The sequence below is a fragment of the Rhinoderma darwinii genome, chromosome 7 (assembly GCF_050947455.1).
Source record: "Rhinoderma darwinii isolate aRhiDar2 chromosome 7, aRhiDar2.hap1, whole genome shotgun sequence".
NCBI classification, from domain to species: domain Eukaryota; kingdom Metazoa; phylum Chordata; class Amphibia; order Anura; family Rhinodermatidae; genus Rhinoderma; species Rhinoderma darwinii.
In genome coordinates this window covers 21,490,288-21,511,686 of record NC_134693.1, presented here as the reverse complement: position 1 = coordinate 21,511,686, position 21,399 = coordinate 21,490,288, and the positions used below count along the sequence as shown (strand labels likewise).

At 41.7% G+C, this 21,399-nt stretch overlaps 1 protein-coding gene across 1 annotated transcript in view; it reads left to right on the top strand.

Annotated features, from left to right (window-relative positions):
* DDAH1 (dimethylarginine dimethylaminohydrolase 1) overlaps window positions 1-12,675 on the top strand; it is a 66,244-nt gene extending 53,569 nt beyond the window's left edge. The window contains exons 2-6 of the mRNA XM_075832948.1: window positions 2,046-2,145; window positions 2,902-2,975; window positions 4,147-4,266; window positions 7,684-7,827; window positions 8,405-12,675. Of these exons, the coding sequence (XP_075689063.1) occupies window positions 2,046-2,145; window positions 2,902-2,975; window positions 4,147-4,266; window positions 7,684-7,827; window positions 8,405-8,521 (555 nt within the window). The 3' untranslated portion in view covers window positions 8,522-12,675. The remainder of the gene's footprint in view (window positions 1-2,045; window positions 2,146-2,901; window positions 2,976-4,146; window positions 4,267-7,683; window positions 7,828-8,404) is intronic.
* Window positions 12,676-21,399: the final 8,724 nt, after the last annotated feature.

Genomic DNA, 21,399 nt, shown 5'->3' with positions numbered 1-21,399 from the left:
TTTTAATAAAAAGGTCAAATCAGTGTGATTGGTGCAACTTTATAATTAGTTTTTATTAAAAATTAATTTTTACATTTTTAGATACAGCTGCTCTGTATTCTCTATACAGAGCAGCTGTATCGTTCGCTAAGACCTGAATCAGTCAGTCCCGCGGACCTTCAGTGTCTGCAGGTCCTGCGTATCGTCCACCTGTAATCTATCACGTCTAAATTGTGAACTTAAATGAGATAGATTACAGGTGGATCACACGCAGGACTCGCTGACACTGAACCCGTCAATCCCACGGACCTCGCGGGAACAGAATTTAGCGAATAGAGAATACAAAGCAGCTGTATCTCAAAAAGTAAAAATTATTTTTAATAAAAACTAATTATAAAGTTGCACCAATCACACTGATTGACCTCTTTTTTATAAAAAATAAAATAAAAAAAGGCCTTTCAAAGGTGTCCATAGCCTTTAAGTGCGGATTTTACCTGCGGAATTACCTGCATTTTTGTGCGGTTTTATGCAGATTTTCCGCATCAAATCACCAAACGTGTGCATGTAGCCTGAAAGCAAATAAATGTTAACGATTTGATCCGAAAAGATGATTGTTCGGCTCTATTCACACTTGTTCATAACAAAAGCCCCAACGCTCTGCCGAATCCTTCATACGTCAGTTACCACCTACGAACCGCATTGAATTACAATGGATTCTATTGTGTTTCAGTGGAGTGGCTGTCATTTTCATGGAAAAAAATGGCAGTTATTTCCTCGTCAACTTTGACCGAAATTGAGACGGTGGCTCCGACATAGATGTAAACAGGGCAATAGACTATGTTCATACTACGGTCAGAGCCTCCGTTTTTAGCCTTGGCAAATTTAATGGGAAGAATATAGATGCATGCAGCGCTATTCTTCTCTGCAAGACAATGGAAACCACGCTGGAACCTGGCAGACCCCATTGTAAGTCGGGGTCTGTCGGGTGCCAGTGGTATCTGTTGCACGAAGGATTTGGCAGAGCAAATGTGAACATAGCCTTAGCGTTGTTCTGTTAATCTTAAGGGTTAACCCCAAAATGCGTTACTTTTGGACATTCTAAACTATTAAAGGACATGCTTCTTTACAATTTGGCAGCGCCAGCACCTGCTTTTTTTAAAATTTTTATTTAATGCTTTGCTCTGCAATCACAGAGCTTGTTGGCGGAAAACATTTAATGACCTGCCAACAGACAATCAGAATAAAGTATTAGGGCTTTGATCTGACTTATCACGTTGGAACCCAGAAAATGTGAGGTTTGGTATAGTAACCCGATCCTTCTGATCAATAAAGAGAGACCCACCAGTAGCATTTAGGTTAGGTCTGCATGGTAAGGTATGTCGCCGCAGTTCCATTGGATGTATGCTATGCTGGTTAAGCAATGGGGACTCCTGCTTATCCCACCTATGATACCATGTCACAGCCACATAGGAGCTCCTTTATTTGCAGACGAATGTAATGCAATGCCTTGCCTCCCCTTCAAAAGACAATCAGTATGTGCATTGTGCCGGCCAAGGTGCCCCATTACTGCCAGCTTGGGCCCTAAGGCCTTATTCACACGAACGTGGAAACAATGGCCGTCACACGGACCTATATAATTCAATGTGGCCGTTCACATGCCCGTTGTTTCAATGGACCGTGTGAAGGGTCAGTGAGAAAATAGGACATGTCATATATTTTGTCACGCTTCACGCATCCCCCCATAGACTCTAGTTTATGGGGGATGCGTGATATCGCATTCCACAGCGCAGAGCACGGATGCACCTTGGACGTGAAAAACTGTCGTTTTTCACGTACGAGATGCGCAACGCCCGTGTGAATCTAGATTAAAAGTTTCAACCTAAGATATGCTGGGGCTGGTTGAATAACATGTAGTAGCGGATATGAATTGCTGTCAAAAAGGTAAAAGCCTCCACAGGAGCAGATCACATATTTGTATCTGATTTCTACTGTTTTTGTATCTGATTTGTACTGCTTTTTTTTACTATTATCATTTTTGCTAATGACAAATAATTTTGTTTTTGCAGGTAGAGGCTGTGAAGAAAGCGCTGCAGGATCTGCAGATGAATGTGGTTGAGATGACAGATGAGAACGCTACTTTAGATGGCGGCGATGTATTGTTCACAGGTAATTATGTGGTTATATTTCTATCTGTTGAACATTTCCCCCATTAAAAGGGATGTGCAGTTTGAACATTTGGACATTACCAAAATCATAAATGATCCACAGAACAGGTGAAATTTTCTGATCGCTCTGGATCCCCAGCGATCGTGAACACCCAGATCATTGAATGGAGCGGCAGCCAATGCATTTACCTCTTAGGCTATGTTCACACGCTTAGCAAAAAATTTCTGAAAGTACGGAGCAGTTTTCAAGGGAAAACAGCTCCTGATTTTCAGACTTTTTTTAGCAACTCGTGTTTTTCGCAGTGCTCTTTACGGCCGTTTTTGGAGCTGTTTTTTTATAGCGTCAATGAAAAACGGCTCCAAAAACGGCTCAAGAAGTGACATGCACTTCTTTTTCGCGGGCGTTTTTTTACCCGGCCGTTTTTCAAAACGGCTATGTAAAAAAACGGCCCGTTGGAACAGAACGCCGTTTTTCCCATTGAAATCAATGGGCTGATGTTTGGAGACGTTCTGCGTCCGATTTTTTGGGCCGTTTGCGGCCCAAAAAATGTCCGAAAATAGCCCGTGTGAACATATCCTTAAAGTTTCAATGTAATATTTAATGACATAATATGTCATATTTAGTGGAATGGCAATAGAAAACAAAAATTATGAGCAGCAAACCCCAGTAAATACACAACGTTGCATTGCTGGGTATCTGCACATTTGATATGTGTGTGGTTCATGTTGAATAAAAACTCCAAATTTTTTTTCTCAGGACGTGAGTTTTTTGTGGGTTTATCCAAAAGGACCAACCAACGCGGAGCAGAAATTCTGGCTGACACATTTAAAGTAAGAATAAGGCCGTGTGCACACTTTATACGTTAGTTTAAGTTATATATTATACAAGGAAAAATCTGGATAAATATCTGTGAAAAAAATCCTCCATGTGCCTCTATATAAAATTGGAGGCACAAAGAGGTATATTCTGGGCCCATACCAGTCAAAGCAGATCCGTAATAAGGCTACGTGTATGAACATTATTGTGCACTTACCTTAAACCAGGTGTATGATGGCTAAATTTACTATTACTAATCACTCCCAAAAAATAGTTGGACACATGTTGGACCTACTTTAGAGTCTCTGACCAGTAGAAAATGTTTTATTGAGTTCAAAGAGATTGTCTTACCACGACAACACCTGTCCATATACCCAATTAGGGCAAATGGTCGTCATAAAGGGGGTACCCATTTAAACAAATTATTTAAATACTGTGGACACAATTATAGTTTATGGTCGGATGGTTAAATGGAAAGATCAGTAGAGAGACAACATGCCTCCTATGGATTACCCTCACCCCCCTCCCCCCCCTCCAAAAACATAGCATTAAAAAAACAAAGCATAAATATTTATCACAAAATCTACCAGTCCCAGGACCAGCCACTAACTCCCCTTCCCTGGCAGACAGATTATTGTATGTATACATCCCACCAACCCTTCTACAGAATGTAAGAGACTCAGGGGGATCTCAACAAAGTCATGGAGATACAGTCTTTATCATCCAACATTTGTGTCCTCTGTGGCTCCGCTAAGGAGTTGTGTTCTTTTGGGGAGTGTGAAAAACGATTCCCTGATGAATAATTACAATGGGGTTCTCCCAGAGACTTCCCCTTTAACCTTAATCATTATGTCTTTGGCAGCTTTTAAAAATGCCAGTGTGTGTGAGGGTCTGGCTAACAAGACCGACATGTAGATAACATTTCTACAGACTTTGGAGAGGAGTTCATTTGCATATATTTCCCAGGGTGCATTGCCTGTAGGTCTCCCTACCTTTACTCAGAGTTCTACTTAGACTTCCTCAAAATAAACTATATAGGATCTGAGTGATATAGATATATATTTTAATAACTCTCAAGATTTATCTCATAAGAACACATACGAATACAGCTCAATGTGTATAAATCTTAACGTGGTACTTCGCTTCATAACCTGGATAACTTTCAATCTTCTTCTATTCCTTCAGGATTATGCAGTGTCCACGGTCCCCGTGTGTGAAAATTTGCATCTGAAGAGTTTTTGCAGCATGGCCGGACCAAACCTCATTGTCATCGGCTCCAGCGAGGCTGCTCAGAAAGCTCTAAAGGTATTGAGTGAGTTTATTAGGATGCATGAAAGTCTCTGAAGACATAATCTACTGAATTTATACTGTATCTATTACCGTATCAAAAATCAGCAGCCACTATGGCAGCAGAGCAGATATTTTATCTTTTCATTTATTAACAATAAGCCACAACATGCCTCATGTCTCAGTCACATGAAGTTCCAATATAGCTACTTCTATTTTATAGAGTTGATAGTTTCTCATATTGCGGTTTCCCCTCTCAACGAAACGCCCCCCTCGTTTTCCCTGTTGAACCACAAAGAAAAAGAAGTAGTAATCAATTTAAGTTCATTCTAACCTTTATTTTATGTTGTGACATATTTGCTGGACACCGGTTTCAGCTTTCGCGCCCCTTTATTACATGAACATGCTTTAAAAGGGCATTTCAAAAAGGGGTGATCAAAGCCGGACAACGCCCTCAGGCCCCATGCACACAACCGTGCCCGTAATTACAACCCATAATTACAGGCACGAAGGCCGCGGACAGTCATCCGCATTTACGGTCTGTGCTCCCATTAAAGTATGGGGGCACGGTCTGTAAAATAAAAGAATAGGACATGTCCTATTTTTTTGGGAAAGTTTCTACGGCGTGGACACCTTCCAGTATATGTCCGTCGTTACGGGCCATAGAAACGAATGAGCCCGCAATGACGGACTGTAATTACGGTCCGTGATTACGGGCGATTTTACGGTCGTGTGCATGGGGCCTCAGTGCTACCTATTCATATTGCGTCATTGAAGGAGAAGAACAAGGCCTGTGGCTTGTACGGATACATATATGAAAATATTTAATGTTCTATATCTGAATTACGTAATCGGTGTTGCCACTGTAAGGTATTCTGCGTCTTACGCCAGGCTACTATTTACTGTGTAACTCTTCAGTTTGCGCCAAAACCATAAAATAAAACATATGGCGTCATTATATTCCTATGAGGCCAAAGTAAGTATTAGCTCAGTCAGATTCCTGAGACTGTCACCATATTGCGGGTATGATGCAAAACACACATGAATCGGTTTAATAAGTGTAAAGAACAAAATGGCAAGAATACTACATTATCTGGTGCTTGTACTATGCGAACACTCAAGCATCACATCCACAGGAGCTCATTGATCAACTCATCCAGACCTATGGACAAATAGAAAACCCATTTTCATACACCCTTTGAGAGAATTTTGCGTTAATAGAGGGGGGTCCCCAGTTCAGGATTGTCATTTTTTGGCCAGAGTGGAGAGCGGTTACAAAGAGCGTCTTTTGCTCTGGAAGACCCGTCCTGTCCTCTATTACACAGACAACCCATTGATATGAATGGGAACTCTGTAATACTTAATTTATCCTGTGGTGGTGCTGCAGGGAAATTGAACACTTCCAGGTTTCCCCACAGATTACAGCTGTTTCCTGGGATTCCCAGAAGGGGAACACTTTGTGATCAGCTTATTGTCAAGGGGCCCTTCTAACAAGAATTGATTTTCAAAGCGGAAAACCCCTTTCAATACGGTCCTCTCTTTGCTGCCATAACAATCTCCACACTTCAGGGGAGGCTTTCTAATGGATTTTGGATCATGGCTGTTGGGATTCAGTCAAAAGAATATTAGTGAGGTTGGGCATCGGGTACTGATGTTGGATGATAAGGCCTGATTGGCTATCAATATTTTAATTATTCCCAAAGGTATTCAAGAATGTTGAGTCAACTTCTTCCATATGAATAATTTTTTATGGATCTTGTTTGTGTATAGGACATTGTCGAGTTGAAGGCCTGCCACAGATTCGGAACCACATAATGCTCTACAATATAATTGTATGATGTAGCAATGAGATTTATTTTGTAGGAACTAAACAAAATATTCCCAGACCATTGCTATCCACATGGTCCTGCACATTCTTCCAGGAAGGGCTCTCTTGTTCCCCACCAAGCCAAGATTCAGTTGTCCTGTTGATAGAACTTGTTTCTACTGCTGCAGAATCGAAAGGCAGTGGCTTTATATGATTCCAGCTGACACCTGACATTGTGCATCTGAGGCTCGTGTGTGTCCTCTCTACCATGGAAAACCAATTCATGAAGCTCCCGATGATGCTAGATCCCACTCTCTATATTTATTCTTCCTATAAAGAAGATGCTGTGGCTCCTAGATGGCCTGCAACATTCGCAAAACATTTAAGATGTATGTCATAGGAAAGCCCCACCTTTTAATAAAACATAAAAAAAGTGCTTTGGACAATCCTTACTTGTTAGATTCCCATGACAATAAACTGATCAGAATGTCCACCTGCTGGGATCCCCAGTGATCAGCTGTAATCTATGGGGAAACCTTGTAATAAGTGTTTCATTTCCCTGCAGTGCCACCACAGGGGAAGCTGAGTATTACACACTTCCCATTTAAATCTATGGGATGTCTGTGTAATTCAGGATTGGGAAAAAAAATGGGGAAAAAAAGAGAGACAAGGCGCTCCCCTAAAGTGAAATTGTAGGGTAAAACGGACAGGTAAACTGAAGGGTGTGTAAACAAAGAGTTTTGAGTACACTCCCCTTCTTTTGTGCATGATAGTCGGCACAACACAAACTTAGAGCATGTAGAGTACATAGACTCAATCGATTAGCAGTCTGCTGACCTTCGGAGAGGGCACCGGTAGCTGGTAAAACCCAGCGTGGTCCGATGAAATAGACAATTGCAAATGTTTAAAAAAAAAAAAAGGAGATTCTGCGAAGGAGTGATCCCTTTTTTTTTTAAACATTTGGAATAATTCAGGACGGGACAGGACAAGTCAGGTCCTCCAGAGTGAGAGATGCTCTCTGTAGCCGCTCTTCACTCAGACTAATAGAAGAGGATTTTGGACAAGCGATCCCCTCCTATTAACTCTTTCAAAATCTCTGGACTTCTTGGCACTGACACATCAGACGACCCATTAGATCAGCCTAGCTGTTAGTGTTGTGGTTCAGTGCGGCTGCAGGTCTGCACAGTGTATACTATATAAAGGTTACATTGAACAGGTGGTGGAAATTTGTACTCTGCACTTTCCTCCACCAGAGGGAGTACGATCAACCAGTCAACTCTAACATTCAGCAACAGACATGGAAAACACTAACCAGACAGGTTTACCTCTACTGGGATATGATACAACTCATAGAAGGTCCAAGGAATGCAATGATGATCAGTATGTGTCCCTATCAATTATATTCATATAGAGCAGGTCCTCAAGCCATTGTACAACTACAACTACCAGCATGCCCTGGCACTGCACTATATGAATATAATTTATAGAAACTAAGTTGGTTTTGAGACATATTTTTGGATCCATCTGTCCATACGTCAAATGTATGGGCCAAACCTGATCTGAACAGAGCCTAAGAATTATGTGTCTGTAAAAGAAACCTGATGAATTGGGATTCTGCTATTTTGTAGACCATGCAGCAGATGAGCGATCACCGATATGACAAGCTGACTGTCCCTGATGATGCGGCTGCCAATTGTGTTTATTTAAACGTACCTGGAAAAGGTCATGTACTCCTCCACCGAGCACCCGAGGAGTTCCCCGAGAGTGTGAAAGTAAGTTATAGAGAACCTGAATATTCTTGGTTACTTATGACTGACTATTAAGACTGTTAGGTCCCATGCACAAAGCAAAGTCACCCACATGGACCCTGTGGGTGCCAAATTACGGATCCGTATTACAGCTGCGTGCATGAGTGCTGAATCTGACCCTTTTATTTGCAGTGAGGCTGAAAACCCAACACACACAGCCCTGCTCACAGCTGAAGATTTGCTACAATTGTATCCAGTCTAGACTCCAGACTGATACATTTTATTTGCATTGATACATTGTAGCAAATTATCAGGATCGGCTAGACTTCAACTGCTTATGTATTTAGCTCACAGATGATTGCCTAGACTGAAGGAAACTCTTATCTACGAGAAGTATTACGTCTGTATGGGTTTCCAGCCTGTAAATGTAAATTAGAATGTTCCCACTTGCTGACAGCAAGCAAAGATTTTGAAAATGGTGATGAATTGATACACAAAGTATATTAGAAAGTTTCAGATCTTTGCATTATACAATGAGTAAAGTATTTTTCACATGTATTTGGATAATAGCAGTGATTTTTTTTTTATACTCTTGTTATAGGTGTTTGAGAAGCTGAAGGAGCACATGCTGATTCCTGTGGCCAACTCCGAGTTGTCCAAGGTGGATGGATGTCTGACCTGCTGTTCTCTACTGATAAACAAGTCGCCCGATCTCTGAGAGTCTGGACTCTGTAGCTGGGAATAAGTGCACACTGTGCCCACTTCTCTAACGTCCGTTAACCTGACAATCCGACACTGAGCTAATACTACGAGACATCCAGTTATAAAATTTGAGGGCTAAAGTAACTCACAAATGGTGAAATCATCTTGTTAAATTACATTATCCATCCAAGAAACGCCTTAAATTCTCACACAGAGCCTGATCTATCGCCCGGAAATCCATAATTTCTGAATATTTTAACAAACCATGTCAATTTGGTAAAATTTTGACACAATTTAGGTGGATTGGGGGCAGTTTACACAATGGGAGTGATATACGTACATAATTAATTAATTCGTAGCCACATATTTACATAGACCCAACCACTTTCACAACAAAAGTGAGAACTGGGGCTTTCCTTTCGCAGAAAATGAGAGACCAACAATTTGAAAGTGATTTTGTACCGCGTCAATTCAGTAGCATCCTCCATATTGCCCAACGGCCATATAGTTTAATGCGGGATATGGTTCATTTTGCCAACCAGGTACCTGAAATGTGGTACACCAGACCTTGTTGATCTCCCCCAATGGGCCTCGTGTTTAAAGACTGCTTGAAAACAACTTTGACTATAGCGACCAATCAGAGTCCAGCTTTCATTGCTTTAACCTGCACTTAAAGGGATTATTCAGACTTAGCTAAAAGGGTCTGCTTTTTTTCCAGAAACAGTGCCATGTATGGGAAATCTAATGGACAAGAGTGCCACTGATTCTAAAAAAAAATCCTGGAGAACCCCTTTAAAAAATAAAACATGGCTCCTGATTAGTTACTATAAGAAACAAGTGCCAGTTCTGATATGTGAGGCCCAATTTTAATAGCAGAATTTTAGTAATGAAAACTCACTTTCCAGACCACCTATCACCCTTAACACAGTGGGGGCGACTTATCCGGGGCCCGGACTAATACACTTGTGCAAATCGTTATCACGCTATAGCATGGGATGCTAAATGAATCAATATTCTACATTTAGATTAGTATTTGGTACACCACAAAAATGGCCACCTCCACTGTGCCTAAGTGCTTGGTGACTTTATTGTATCATATATGGTAGAAAAGTTTTTGCTTTTTAGCCGTATTGAATACATGTTGACATTTTATCAAATGTGTTTTAGGCAAACTAGGATTTTAGAAAATTGTAGTTTATTGTTTTAGGAAAAAATTGTGATGCACATGTTAAAATATGACACTGTGTTATAAAAAAATAAAAAATATCAGAAGGGGCTTGTTAAAAAGTTTCTGAAATTGCACTTTTTTGTATCGCTAAAGTGAAAGTCCTTTTTTATTACAACTGAAAAATGACAAGAAATCAGGCCATGTATCTAGATATTGTGCAGTTTTTATTTGTTATTGTGTTCTTGGGTAGACAGTCATAATTTATTTTACCTATCATTTCATCCACCATTTATATATGGAAAGAAAAAATCTTAAACGTGTGGGAGAAGCTGGACCTGCAGAATGGGCCTAAAGAGGACCTGTCGGCTCTCCTGACATGGCTATTTTAGTAAAGTACTAAGTATTCCCCATAAAATAATAGTTCTGGAGGATCACTCGTCATTTTGTTGTTCCTCTGTTGTTCCTCCTGGAAATGTATAAATAAATTAACGGCTGGATGTTACTTTTCCTCCTAACCAATGGGGCGTGTCCCTACACAGTCTGACACCGTCCTATTAGTGCTAACAGTGTCAGTCTGAGTAGTGACACACCCTAATGACCCTAATGAATGGTAACACCCAGTTGACAATTTAGTCATACATTTCCAGGAGGAATAAAAGAGGAACAGCACAATGTGGAGTTATAAGAGAAGATGCTCCAGAATTGTTATTTCATGGGAAATACAAGTATTGAAGAAGATCTGACAGTCTTAAACCACAGTTAAAACAAATTTGCTTAGCAACAACTGGACTTATGTAACATATCTCAGCATACAGAATCTACACATTAGATTAATAGAAGGCGATCAAAGGATAAAGTCTGGGAGAATAAAGAAAACTTTAGAGAGGTTGTATGAGATTAGAAAAAGATGGCTGCTTTCTTTCAAAAAGTGCATTAATAGAGCTAAGTTGCAATACCAGACACAGTCCATGGACAAGAATGGCACTGTTTCTGGAAGAAAGCAGCCATGTTTCTAAACTCATACAACCCATTTAAAGGGGTTGTCCAGTTTAGAAAACCCATTATCATTTACCCTTTTAGGAAATTCTGAGTTTATAGAGGGGGTAACCTGTTCAGGATCCTCATCTCTTGGCCAGAGTGGATACAAAGAGTGTCTCTTTCTCTGGAGGACCTGTCCTGTCCTGCATTACACAGGCAACCTGTGGCTATAATTGGGCAGTGTGTAGTGCTTAATTTTCCCTGTGGTGGTGCTGCAGGGAAATTGAACACTTCATGCCAGGTTTCCCCACAGACTAAAGATGATCACTGAAGGTCCCAGCATAAAGACACTGTGATCTGCTTAGGGATTGGTCAAATTGAATAAACCCTTTAAAGTAAATCTATCACTAGGGCTGGTACCTTTGAGGTTAGGGTATCTATATGATAAAAATCTTTAGGGACAAATGTGTCTATTAGATGGCCTTCCCAAAGATGTGCATCTCCCCTTTAAACTGAGAAACAGGTCTCTTCTTTTTCTGAGAAGTTGGGGGGTGCAGGGGAGTGTCACACAATCCCTATCGGTTATGCTGAATTGTATGGGCATAACTTCCAATGTAAAAGGGAAGGCAGCTACCAAGTTAATGAACTTTAGAAACAAGCAGGACGATGATTATTTTATCTGTAGGTAACTATGTTGATGTAACCAACTTCTCAAACAATCCTAGCACAGTGTATATCATTTTTTAACAGGCAAATTCAGCCACAAACCAAAGTTCATGAAGAAGAGTAAGGTTTCTATAATCATAGAATTTTTTCTTGTTCCCAACCGTGTTCTTATATTTTTTATAACTTCGGGAAATTTGTGGAGAATCATTTAGATTGTTGAAAATATTGTGTATTTGCATTTCTGCACAGGTATTCTCTCATACAATAACTGATAAATGCTACAATCAGTAATGACAAAAACAATATAAACCAATTTTCATTGGTCACAACCAATTCTTTTAGCAACATATACATGATGATAATCATTCTACGATTTTATTTTAAAACCTTTAGATAGAAGGCAGAGGGATTAAAGGAAGGGAATAACACATCACTGCAAGATCAGACTACACATAGAATGCAGTCTGTTACCATGGAGACACCTAGATCTGCATAGGAACTGGATACACACAATGGTAGGATATGTATATCACAACTGTTTGCAAAATTGTCACAGCCTATCAGGTCACTAGTTATTAATGACATCATTGAGGCATAAGACAACTCGGCCTCTAGTAGATAAAGAATTTTGGCTGCACCCTTGTCTATGGTATCCGGAATCCCTCTATATGAATATTCTATAATACGTATACAATAGCAAAATGAAATAGAAGTTCAGAATAATGTGAATTCAAATTATACAGAATTATTCACATTAATGTTAAAGACTGTATCCGTAAAGGGGTCCCATCACACCCCTTTTATATCAAAGCCGCCAGTCCAGCTTCCAAGAGCCCTGCAAACAACTGATTTTGCTTAGGAAAGTTGCCGTTTGTCACAAATTTTCCCTACAGCGGCCACTGCAGGGGAGACATGGTATTACATGGCAGCCAATTAAAAGAATGGTCATCCATGTAACTGGGTACGCCAGAGCGCGAGCCATTGTTTGTTAGCAGCTCTCTGCTCTGGCTCATAGATGGGGGTCCCCTCTATGAGGCTGTTGTTGAGATGAGACAACCCCTTTAATAGTACTAATATGTGAATCATTTTCTGAGGTATATTGTTTTAAACTGACACTTTTCTCTTATAAATGTGCACTGTGTGAACTACTAAACTTTTATGATGTGAATAACATGTATATATACTCAGGTATTTACCAGAAAAACGTTGTAGCTAGATTCCGAGTAGGCTTTGTTTTCAATGCACATCTAATATAAGTATTAAAACATTAGACGGTAGAATTGACACTATGTGAATGGTGTGGAGGTATATAGTGCAACAATAAGGCTGGGCTCACAAGAGCATGTTCGGTACTTAATGGACGAAACATATTTCAGTCGCAAGTCCCGGACCGAACACACTGCAGGGAGCTGGGCCCCTAGCATCATAGATATGTATGACGCTAGGAGTCCCTGCCTCTCCGTGGAACTACTGTCCCGTACGGAAAACATGATTACAGTACGGGACAGTTGTCCCGCAGCGAGGCAGGGACTCCTAGCGTCGTACATAACTATGATGCTAGGAGCCCGGCTCCCTGCACTGTGTTCCGTCCGGGACTTGCGGCCGAAATACGTTCCATCCTTTACGGACCGAACATGCTCGTGTGAACCCAGCCTAATGTGAAAATTATTGAAAGTTGACCTGAGTGAAAGATTTGGAGAGAACTATAATCATGGTAAAAGCTTATGCAAGACCTGTGGGGTATAGAAATGCATTGATTTGCACAATTTCTGCAACTAATGCGTCCTCGACATGATCAACCGCGAGAGGTTGCAGAATGCTGTAATTATTGCTGCATGCTAGAAACAACGTTTCTTGCTCTGGAGGACCTGGCACATCCATGCATTATATTGATCGCTAATTGATATAAATGAGAACTGTGTAATGCATAATTTCCCCAATGATGGCGCTGCAGAGGAATTGAACACTTGCTGCTGAGTTCCTCCACAGATTAGAGACGATCGCTGGGGGTCCCAGTAATAGGACAACCTGTGAAGAACTTATATTCAGAAGACCTATGTAACAAAAAGAGATTGTCTGAACCCAGTTCAGTCCTGTGACTTGATACATTGAATTGAGTAGATTTATATGTTAAATGTCACATGACAGTTCATGGCCAGTCATCTTGCAGTACCTGTGTCTTTGTTGCACCCACCAATGTAACATGTGGTCTGTGTGCCCAGATTTCCGGTATACCTCTGCTGTTCTTGTCTATCTACACAGTCTAAACACTTTCTCCTTGGCACTAGTGAAGTATCCTCTGTCCAGCCATCCAGGGTGTAGTTGTCAGGATCACATATGACCGGCCCATGTTCCTGGATATTTCTACTAAGCGATAACTGTGACATTATGGTTTTATTCTGAATTGTCCTGTTTCATTAATAAAAGCCTCCCTGATTTTATTGTAATGTGAGTGTGTGTAATGTTTTTTTCTGTTCTGTATATTCAGTAATGTCTGCACTGGATAGATCACCCATGTCACCATGTATCTTGTAGACACCTCAAGGCTGGATCCCATGTGTCGCCCTCAAACCTGAACATTGTTGAACTAGATCACACCTGTTACACTGCAAGCTGTTTACAGTGGGAGACTGGATCCCATGTGTCACCCTGTATCCTGTATACAGAGCTATACCAAAACAGAGATCAAACATAAACCCCCTCTACATCATTGGGAATTAAACCATATATCTATCTCGTGTGTGAGGGGAGGCAATCATATGCCAAATATTAATTACAATGGAAAAGGATGTTTAACTTACTCAATAGAATAATGACCTACAGCGAAAAAGAGTGTTTTAAACACCAATTCAATATAAAAAGTATAAATTGTATTAGTTACAATGTAAAACACATATATGTGCTAGTCTGGAACCCATGTGTCACCATGCAACCTGTATACAGAGCTAGACTGAATCCTATTTGTCAACCTGTAACATGTATACAGAGCTAGACTGGATCCCATGTGTCACCCAGTAACCTGTATACAGAGCTAGACTGGATCCTATTTGTCACCCTGTAACCTGTATACAGAGCTAGACTGGATCTCATGTGTCACCCTGTAACCTGTATACAGAACTAGACTGGATCCCATGTGTCACCCTGTAACCTGTATACAGATCTAGACTGGATCCCATGTGTCATCCTGTAAACTATACAGAAATAGACTGGATTCCAAGTGTCACCCTGAAACCTGTGTATAGAGCTAGACTGGATCCCATGTGTCATCCTGTAACCTGTATTTAGATCTAGACTGGATCCAATGTGTTACCATGCAATCTGTATACAGAGCTAGACTGGATTCAATGTGTCACCACCCTGTAACCTGTATACAGATCTAGACTCGATCCCATGTGTCAGCATGCAACCTGTATACAGAGCTAGACTGGATCCCATGTGTCACCCTGTAACCTGTATGCAGATCTAAACTGGATCCCATGTGTCACCCAGCAAACTATACAGAGCTAGACTGGATCCCATGTGTCACCATGAAACCTGTATACAGAGCTAGACTCGGTCCCATGTGACACCCTGCAACCTATATAAAGATCTAGGCTGGATTCCATGTGTCACCCTGTAACCTGTATACAGATCCAGACTGGATCCCATGTGTCACCATGCAACCTGTATACAGATCTAGACTGGATCCCATGTGTCACCATGCAACCTGTATACAGATATAGACTGGATCCCATGTGTCACCCTGTAGCCTGTATGCAGAACTAGGCTGGATCCCATGTGTCACATGCAACCTGTATACAGAGCTAGACTGGATCCAATGTGTCAACCAGTATACAGAGCTAGACTGGATCCCATGTGTCACTCTGTAACCTGTATACAGCGCTAGACTAGATCCCAAGTGTCACCGTGAAACCTGTATACAGAGCTAGACTGGATCCAATGTGTCAACCAGTATACAGAGCTAGACTGGATCCCATGTGTCACTCTGTAACCTGTATACAGCGCTAGACTAGATCCCAAGTGTCACCGTGAAACCTGTGTACAGAGATAGACTAGATCCCATGTGTCATCCTGTAACCTGTATGCAGAATTAGACTGGATCCCATATGTCACCCTGTAACCTGTAAATAGAGCTAGACTGGATCCCATGTGTCACCCTGTAACCTGTATACAGATCTAGACTGGATCCCATGTGTCACCATGCAACCTGTATTTAGACCTAGACTGGATCCCATGTGTCACCCTGTAGCCTGTATGCAGAACTAAACTGGATCCCATGTCTCAACCTTGTAACCTGTATACAGAAATAGACTGGGTCCCATGTGTTACCCTGTAACCTGTATACAGAGCTAGACTCGATCCCATGTGTCACCCTGTAACCTGTATACAGAGCTAGCCTGGATCCTGTGTATCACCCTGTAACCTGTATACACAGCTAGACTGGATCCCATGTGTTACCCTGTAACCTGTATACAGAGCTAGACTGGATCCCATGTGTCATCCTGAAACCTGTGTACAGAGCTAGACTGGATCCCACGTGTCACCCTGTAACCTGTATGCAGAACTAGACTGGATCCCATGTGTCATACTGTAACCTGTATACAGAACTAGACTGGATTCCATGTGTAGCCCTGTAACCTGTATGCAGAACTAGACTAGATACCATGTGAAACCCTGTAACCTGTATACAGATCTAGACTGGATCCAATGTGTCATCCTGTAAACTATACAGAAATAGACTGGATTCCAAGTGTCACCCTGAAACCTGTGTATAGAGCTAGACTGGATCCCATGTGTCATCCTGTAACCTGTATTTAGATCTAGACTGGATCCAATGTGTTACCATGCAATCTGTATACAGAGCTAGACTGGATTCAATGTGTCACCACCCTGTAACCTGTATACAGATCTAGACTGGATCCCATGTGTCAGCATGCAACCTGTATACAGAGCTAGACTGGATCCCATGTGTCACCCTGTAACCTGTATGCAGATCTAAACTGGATCCCATGTGTCACCCAGCAAACTATACAGAGCTAGACTGGATCCCATGTGTCACCATGAAACCTGTATACAGAGCTAGACTCGGTCCCATGTGACACCCTGCAACCTATATAAAGATCTAGGCTGGATTCCATGTGTCACCCTGTAACCTGTATACAGATCCAGACTGGATCCCATGTGTCACCATGCAACCTGTATACAGATCTAGACTGGATCCCATGTGTCACCATGCAACCTGTATACAGATATAGACTGGATCCCATGTGTCACCCTGTAGCCTGTATGCAGAACTAGGCTGGATCCCATGTGTCACCCTGTAACCTGTATTTAGTTCTAGACTGGATCCCATGTGTCACATGCAACCTGTATACAGAGCTAGACTGGATCCAATGTGTCAACCAGTATACAGAGCTAGACTGGATCCCATGTGTCACTCTGTAACCTGTATACAGCGCTAGACTGGATCCCAAGTGTCACCGTGAAACCTGTGTACAGAGATAGACTAGATCCCATGTGTCATCCTGTAACCTGTATGCAGAATTAGACTGGATCCCATATGTCACCCTGTAACCTGTAAATAGAGCTAGACTGGATCCCATGTGTCACCCTGTAACCTGTATACAGATCTAGACTGGATCCCATGTGTCACCATGCAACCTGTATTTAGACCTAGACTGGATCCCATGTGTCACCCTGTAGCCTGTATGCAGAACTAAACTGGATCCCATGTCTTAACCTTGTAACCTGTATACAGAAATAGACTGGGTCCCATGTGTTACCCTGTAACCTGTATACAGAGCTAGACTCGATCCCATGTGTCACCCTGTAACCTGTATACAGAGCTAGCCTGGATCCTGTGTATCACCCTGTAACCTGTATACACAGCTAGACTGGATCCCATGTGTTACCCTGTAATCTGTATACAGAGCTAGACTGGATCCCATGTGTCATCCTGAAACCTGTGTACAGAGCTAGACTGGATCCCACGTGTCACCCTGTAACCTGTATGCAGAACTAGACTGGATCCCATGTGTCATACTGTAACCTGTATACAGAACTAGACTGGATTCCATGTGTAGCCCTGTAACCTGTATGCAGAACTAGACTAGATACCATGTGAAACCCTGTAACCTGTATTTAAATATAGACTGGATCCCATGTTTTACCATGCAACCTGTATACAGAGCTAGACTGGATCCCATGTGGCACCCTGTAACCTGTATACAGAGCTAGACTGGATCCCATGTGTCACCATGTAACCTGTATACAGATCTAGACTGGATCCCATGTGTCATCATGTAACCTGTATACAGTGCTAGACTGGATCCCATGTGTCACCCTGTAACCTGTCTACAGAGCTAGACTGGGTCCCACGTGTCACCCTGCAGCCTGTATACAGAGCTATACTGGATTCCATGTGTCGCCCTGTAACCTGTATGCAGAACTAGACTGGATCCCATGTGTCCTGTAACCTGTATTTAGATTAACTGGACCCCATGTGTCACCATGCAACCTGTATACAGAGCTAGACTGGATCCCATGTGTCACCATGCAACCTGTGTACAGAGGTAGACTGGATCCCATGTGTCACTCTGTAACCTGTATGCAGAACTAGACTGGATCCCATATGTCACCATGCAACCTGTATACAGAACTAGACTGGATCCCATATGTCACCCTGTAACCTGTAAATAGAGCTAGACTGGATCCCATGTGTCACCCTGTAACCTGTATACAGATCTAGACTGGATCCCATGTGTCACCATGCAACCTGTATTTAGACCTAGACTGGATCCCATGTGTCACCCTGTAGCCTGTATGCAGAACTAGACTGGATCCCATGTCTCAATATTGTAACCTGTATACAGGAATAGACTGGATCCCATGTGTCACCCTATAGCCTGTATACAGAGCTAGTCTGGATCCCATGTGTCACCCTGTAACCTGTATACAGAGCTAGACTGGATCCCAAGTGTCACCCTGAACCTGTGTACAGAGCTAGACTCAATCCCACGTGTCACCCTGTAACCTGTATACAGAGCTAGCCTGGATCCCGTGTGTCACCCAGTAACCTGTATACACAGCTAGACTGGATCCCATGTGTCACCCTGTAACCTGTACACACAGCTAGACTGGATCCCATGTGTCACCATGTAACATGTATACAAAGCTAGACTAGTTCCCATTTGTCACCCAGCAATCTGTATACAGAGCTAGACTAGATCCCATGTGTCACCCAGCAACCTGTATACAGATCTAGAATGGAGCCCTTGTTTCACCATGCAACCTGTATACAGAGCTAGACTGGATCCCATGTGTCACCCTGTAATCTGTATACAGAGCTAGACTGGATCCCATGTGTCACCATGCAACCTGTATACAGAGCTAGACTGGATCCCATGTGTCACCCTGAAACCTGTATACAGATCTAGACTGGATCCCATGTGTCACCATGCAAACTGTATACAGAGCAAGACTGGATTCCATGTGTCACTCTGAAACCTGTATACAGAGCTGGACCGTGATTACGGACCGATTCATTTCTATGGGCTACGGACACCTTTCCGTATTTTTACAGATGGGTGTCCGAGCCGTAGAAATGATAGAACATGGTTTTTTTTGTCCATAATTATGGCACAGACTTCTCAGAGGTCTATGGGCGCTTCCGTAATTACGGACGGCTACGGATGTGCATCCGTAATTATAGAAGCGTTGCTGTGCGATGCCAGGGGATTACCCAAGATTCCTCCCTGTTGTTTTGCGGATCCGTAAATACAGATGCATTACGGATGCACTATGGACAGTATTTACGGACACTGTTCCTTATATGCGGATGATTTACGGATGACTATAAATGACTACAGATCCGTATTTACAGACAGTATTGAAATCTGCGGACGTGTACGTGGGGCCTAATGGAGGAAATCCGTAATTTACCTTTTTATGAACCAATGCTCATTCTGTTTTATAACTACAGTCTGTGAACACATCAAATAAAAGTATATAGTGAATGGATAAGTCCCATCCTGGCAGACAAGGCTAGTTGCACAAAGTATAAAATATGTAAGAAAAGTTTTGTTTAGGGCTCGTCCACAAGTAGCGGATTTGCTGCGCATTTTCCGTCCGGAATTGCGAACAGAAAATATGCAGCAGCATACAGTAGCAGCAAAGTGGATGAGATTTAACAAATCTCATCCACACGCTGTGTAAGGGTATGTGCACACACACTAATTACGTCCGTAATTGACGGACGTATTTCGGCCGCAAGTACCGGACCGAACTCAGTGCAGGGAGCCGGGCTCCTTGCATCATAGTTATATACGGTGCTAGGAGTCCCTGCCTCTCTGCAGGACAACTGTCCCGTACTGTAATCATGTTTTCAGTACGGGACAGTAGTTCCACGGAGAGGCAGGGACTACTAGCATCGTACATAAGTATGAAGCTAGGAGCCCGGCTCCCTGCACTGTGTTCGGTCCGGGACTTGCGGCCGAAATACGTCCGTCAATTACGGACGTAATTAGTGTGTGTGCACATACCCTAAGAATTCCGAGCAGAAATTCACCTGCTGTGCATATTTTTCGGGCCGCAGCATTTCAATTCCTGCTGCGGAAAGAGGACTGAATTGCTGCATTTTTCAGAGGAGATGTCACCATCTCCTGGCACTGTGAAGAACGCAGCAAAATATGCACCATTTTCTGCAGTCAAAAACGCAGGAAATGGTGCATTTTTTCCGCAGTGGAAAGTCCGCTACTTTAAACGGAATTGCTGAAAAAAATTTCTGCAGCAATTCCGTCACTTGTGGACAAGACCTTATGCTCTAGTTTTGTTCAGCATCCCAAAAAAAGAAAAAATTTCTCACTAGATGAAAAGTTAGACAGGTGCGACCTCTGCTGGACAGTCATGAAAATGCACTTGGACGTGTAATTCTAACATTTTGACAATTTAACATCCAAGTAGTACTGAAATAAATCAGATAACCTGGAGATGTGACCCATGTAATATTGGTCAATATTGCAAATGCCATTCATGTGCATGCTACCCATGTGTTGTCTTGCCTAAAAGCTTTTTTTTTTTGTTAATTTATTTTTACTCAAGGGGTTATCCGGGTTGTTTTGTTTTTCTTTAAAAAAATATTATAGTAGATTTTCAAGATATATAATATAAAAACACAAGTATTGTTAAGTGTATATTCAGAAATACAGTGCATGTCAATTAGAAATAATAAAAATTCCCCCCCCCCCCTACGGTCGCTTCCCCCTCTGTTCGCTGTTCCTAAAATTTTTAGTAATGGCTGCGATTAACCTGAATTAAAAAGACAACCAGAATTCACTCATCCTTTCCTACGGCGATCCAGTGCTGATTGGCTGCAGCGTTCAACAGTGGGACACAAAATAATGCAACAAAAATGTTAATTTTTTTTTTTAAAAAAAGACAAAAAAAACCTAGTTCCCATTAAAAAGCGCTTTAATATGTCCAAAAATATTAAAATAAAGTACACGTAATTGGAATAGCTGCAACCATAAAAACGTGTACTATAAAACTAACACGTTATTTATCTCGCACAGTGAATGCTGTAAATTAAAAACAATGCCAAAATTGTTGTTTTTTTTGTACATCCGACTTCGCAAAAAAATGGAATAAAAAGTAATCCAAAAGTCGTATGTATCTCAGCACGATACCAATTAAAACTACGGCTCGTCCTACAAAAAACAAGCCCTCACACAGCTCAGTCACCGGAAGAATAAAAAGTGTAAGTCTCTCAGAATATGACAACACAAAAACAGATAATTGCTTTTTTAAATAATTTTTTTTATTGTGCAAATGTAGTTTAATATAAAAAAACAAATATAAATGTGGTATCACCGTAATTGTAACAACCCGCAGAATAAAGTTAGCACGTTATTTATACCGCACGATGAACACCGTAAAAGCAAATGCCGAAAAACAATTGCGAAATTCCTTTTTTTTTCCATTCCCCCAGAAAGAAATTAATAAAATGTTTTCAATACATTCTATGTACCCCAAAATAGTGCAATTTTTTTCCGCTCACAGGGAACTGGGGGGGGGGCGGTGGAGAG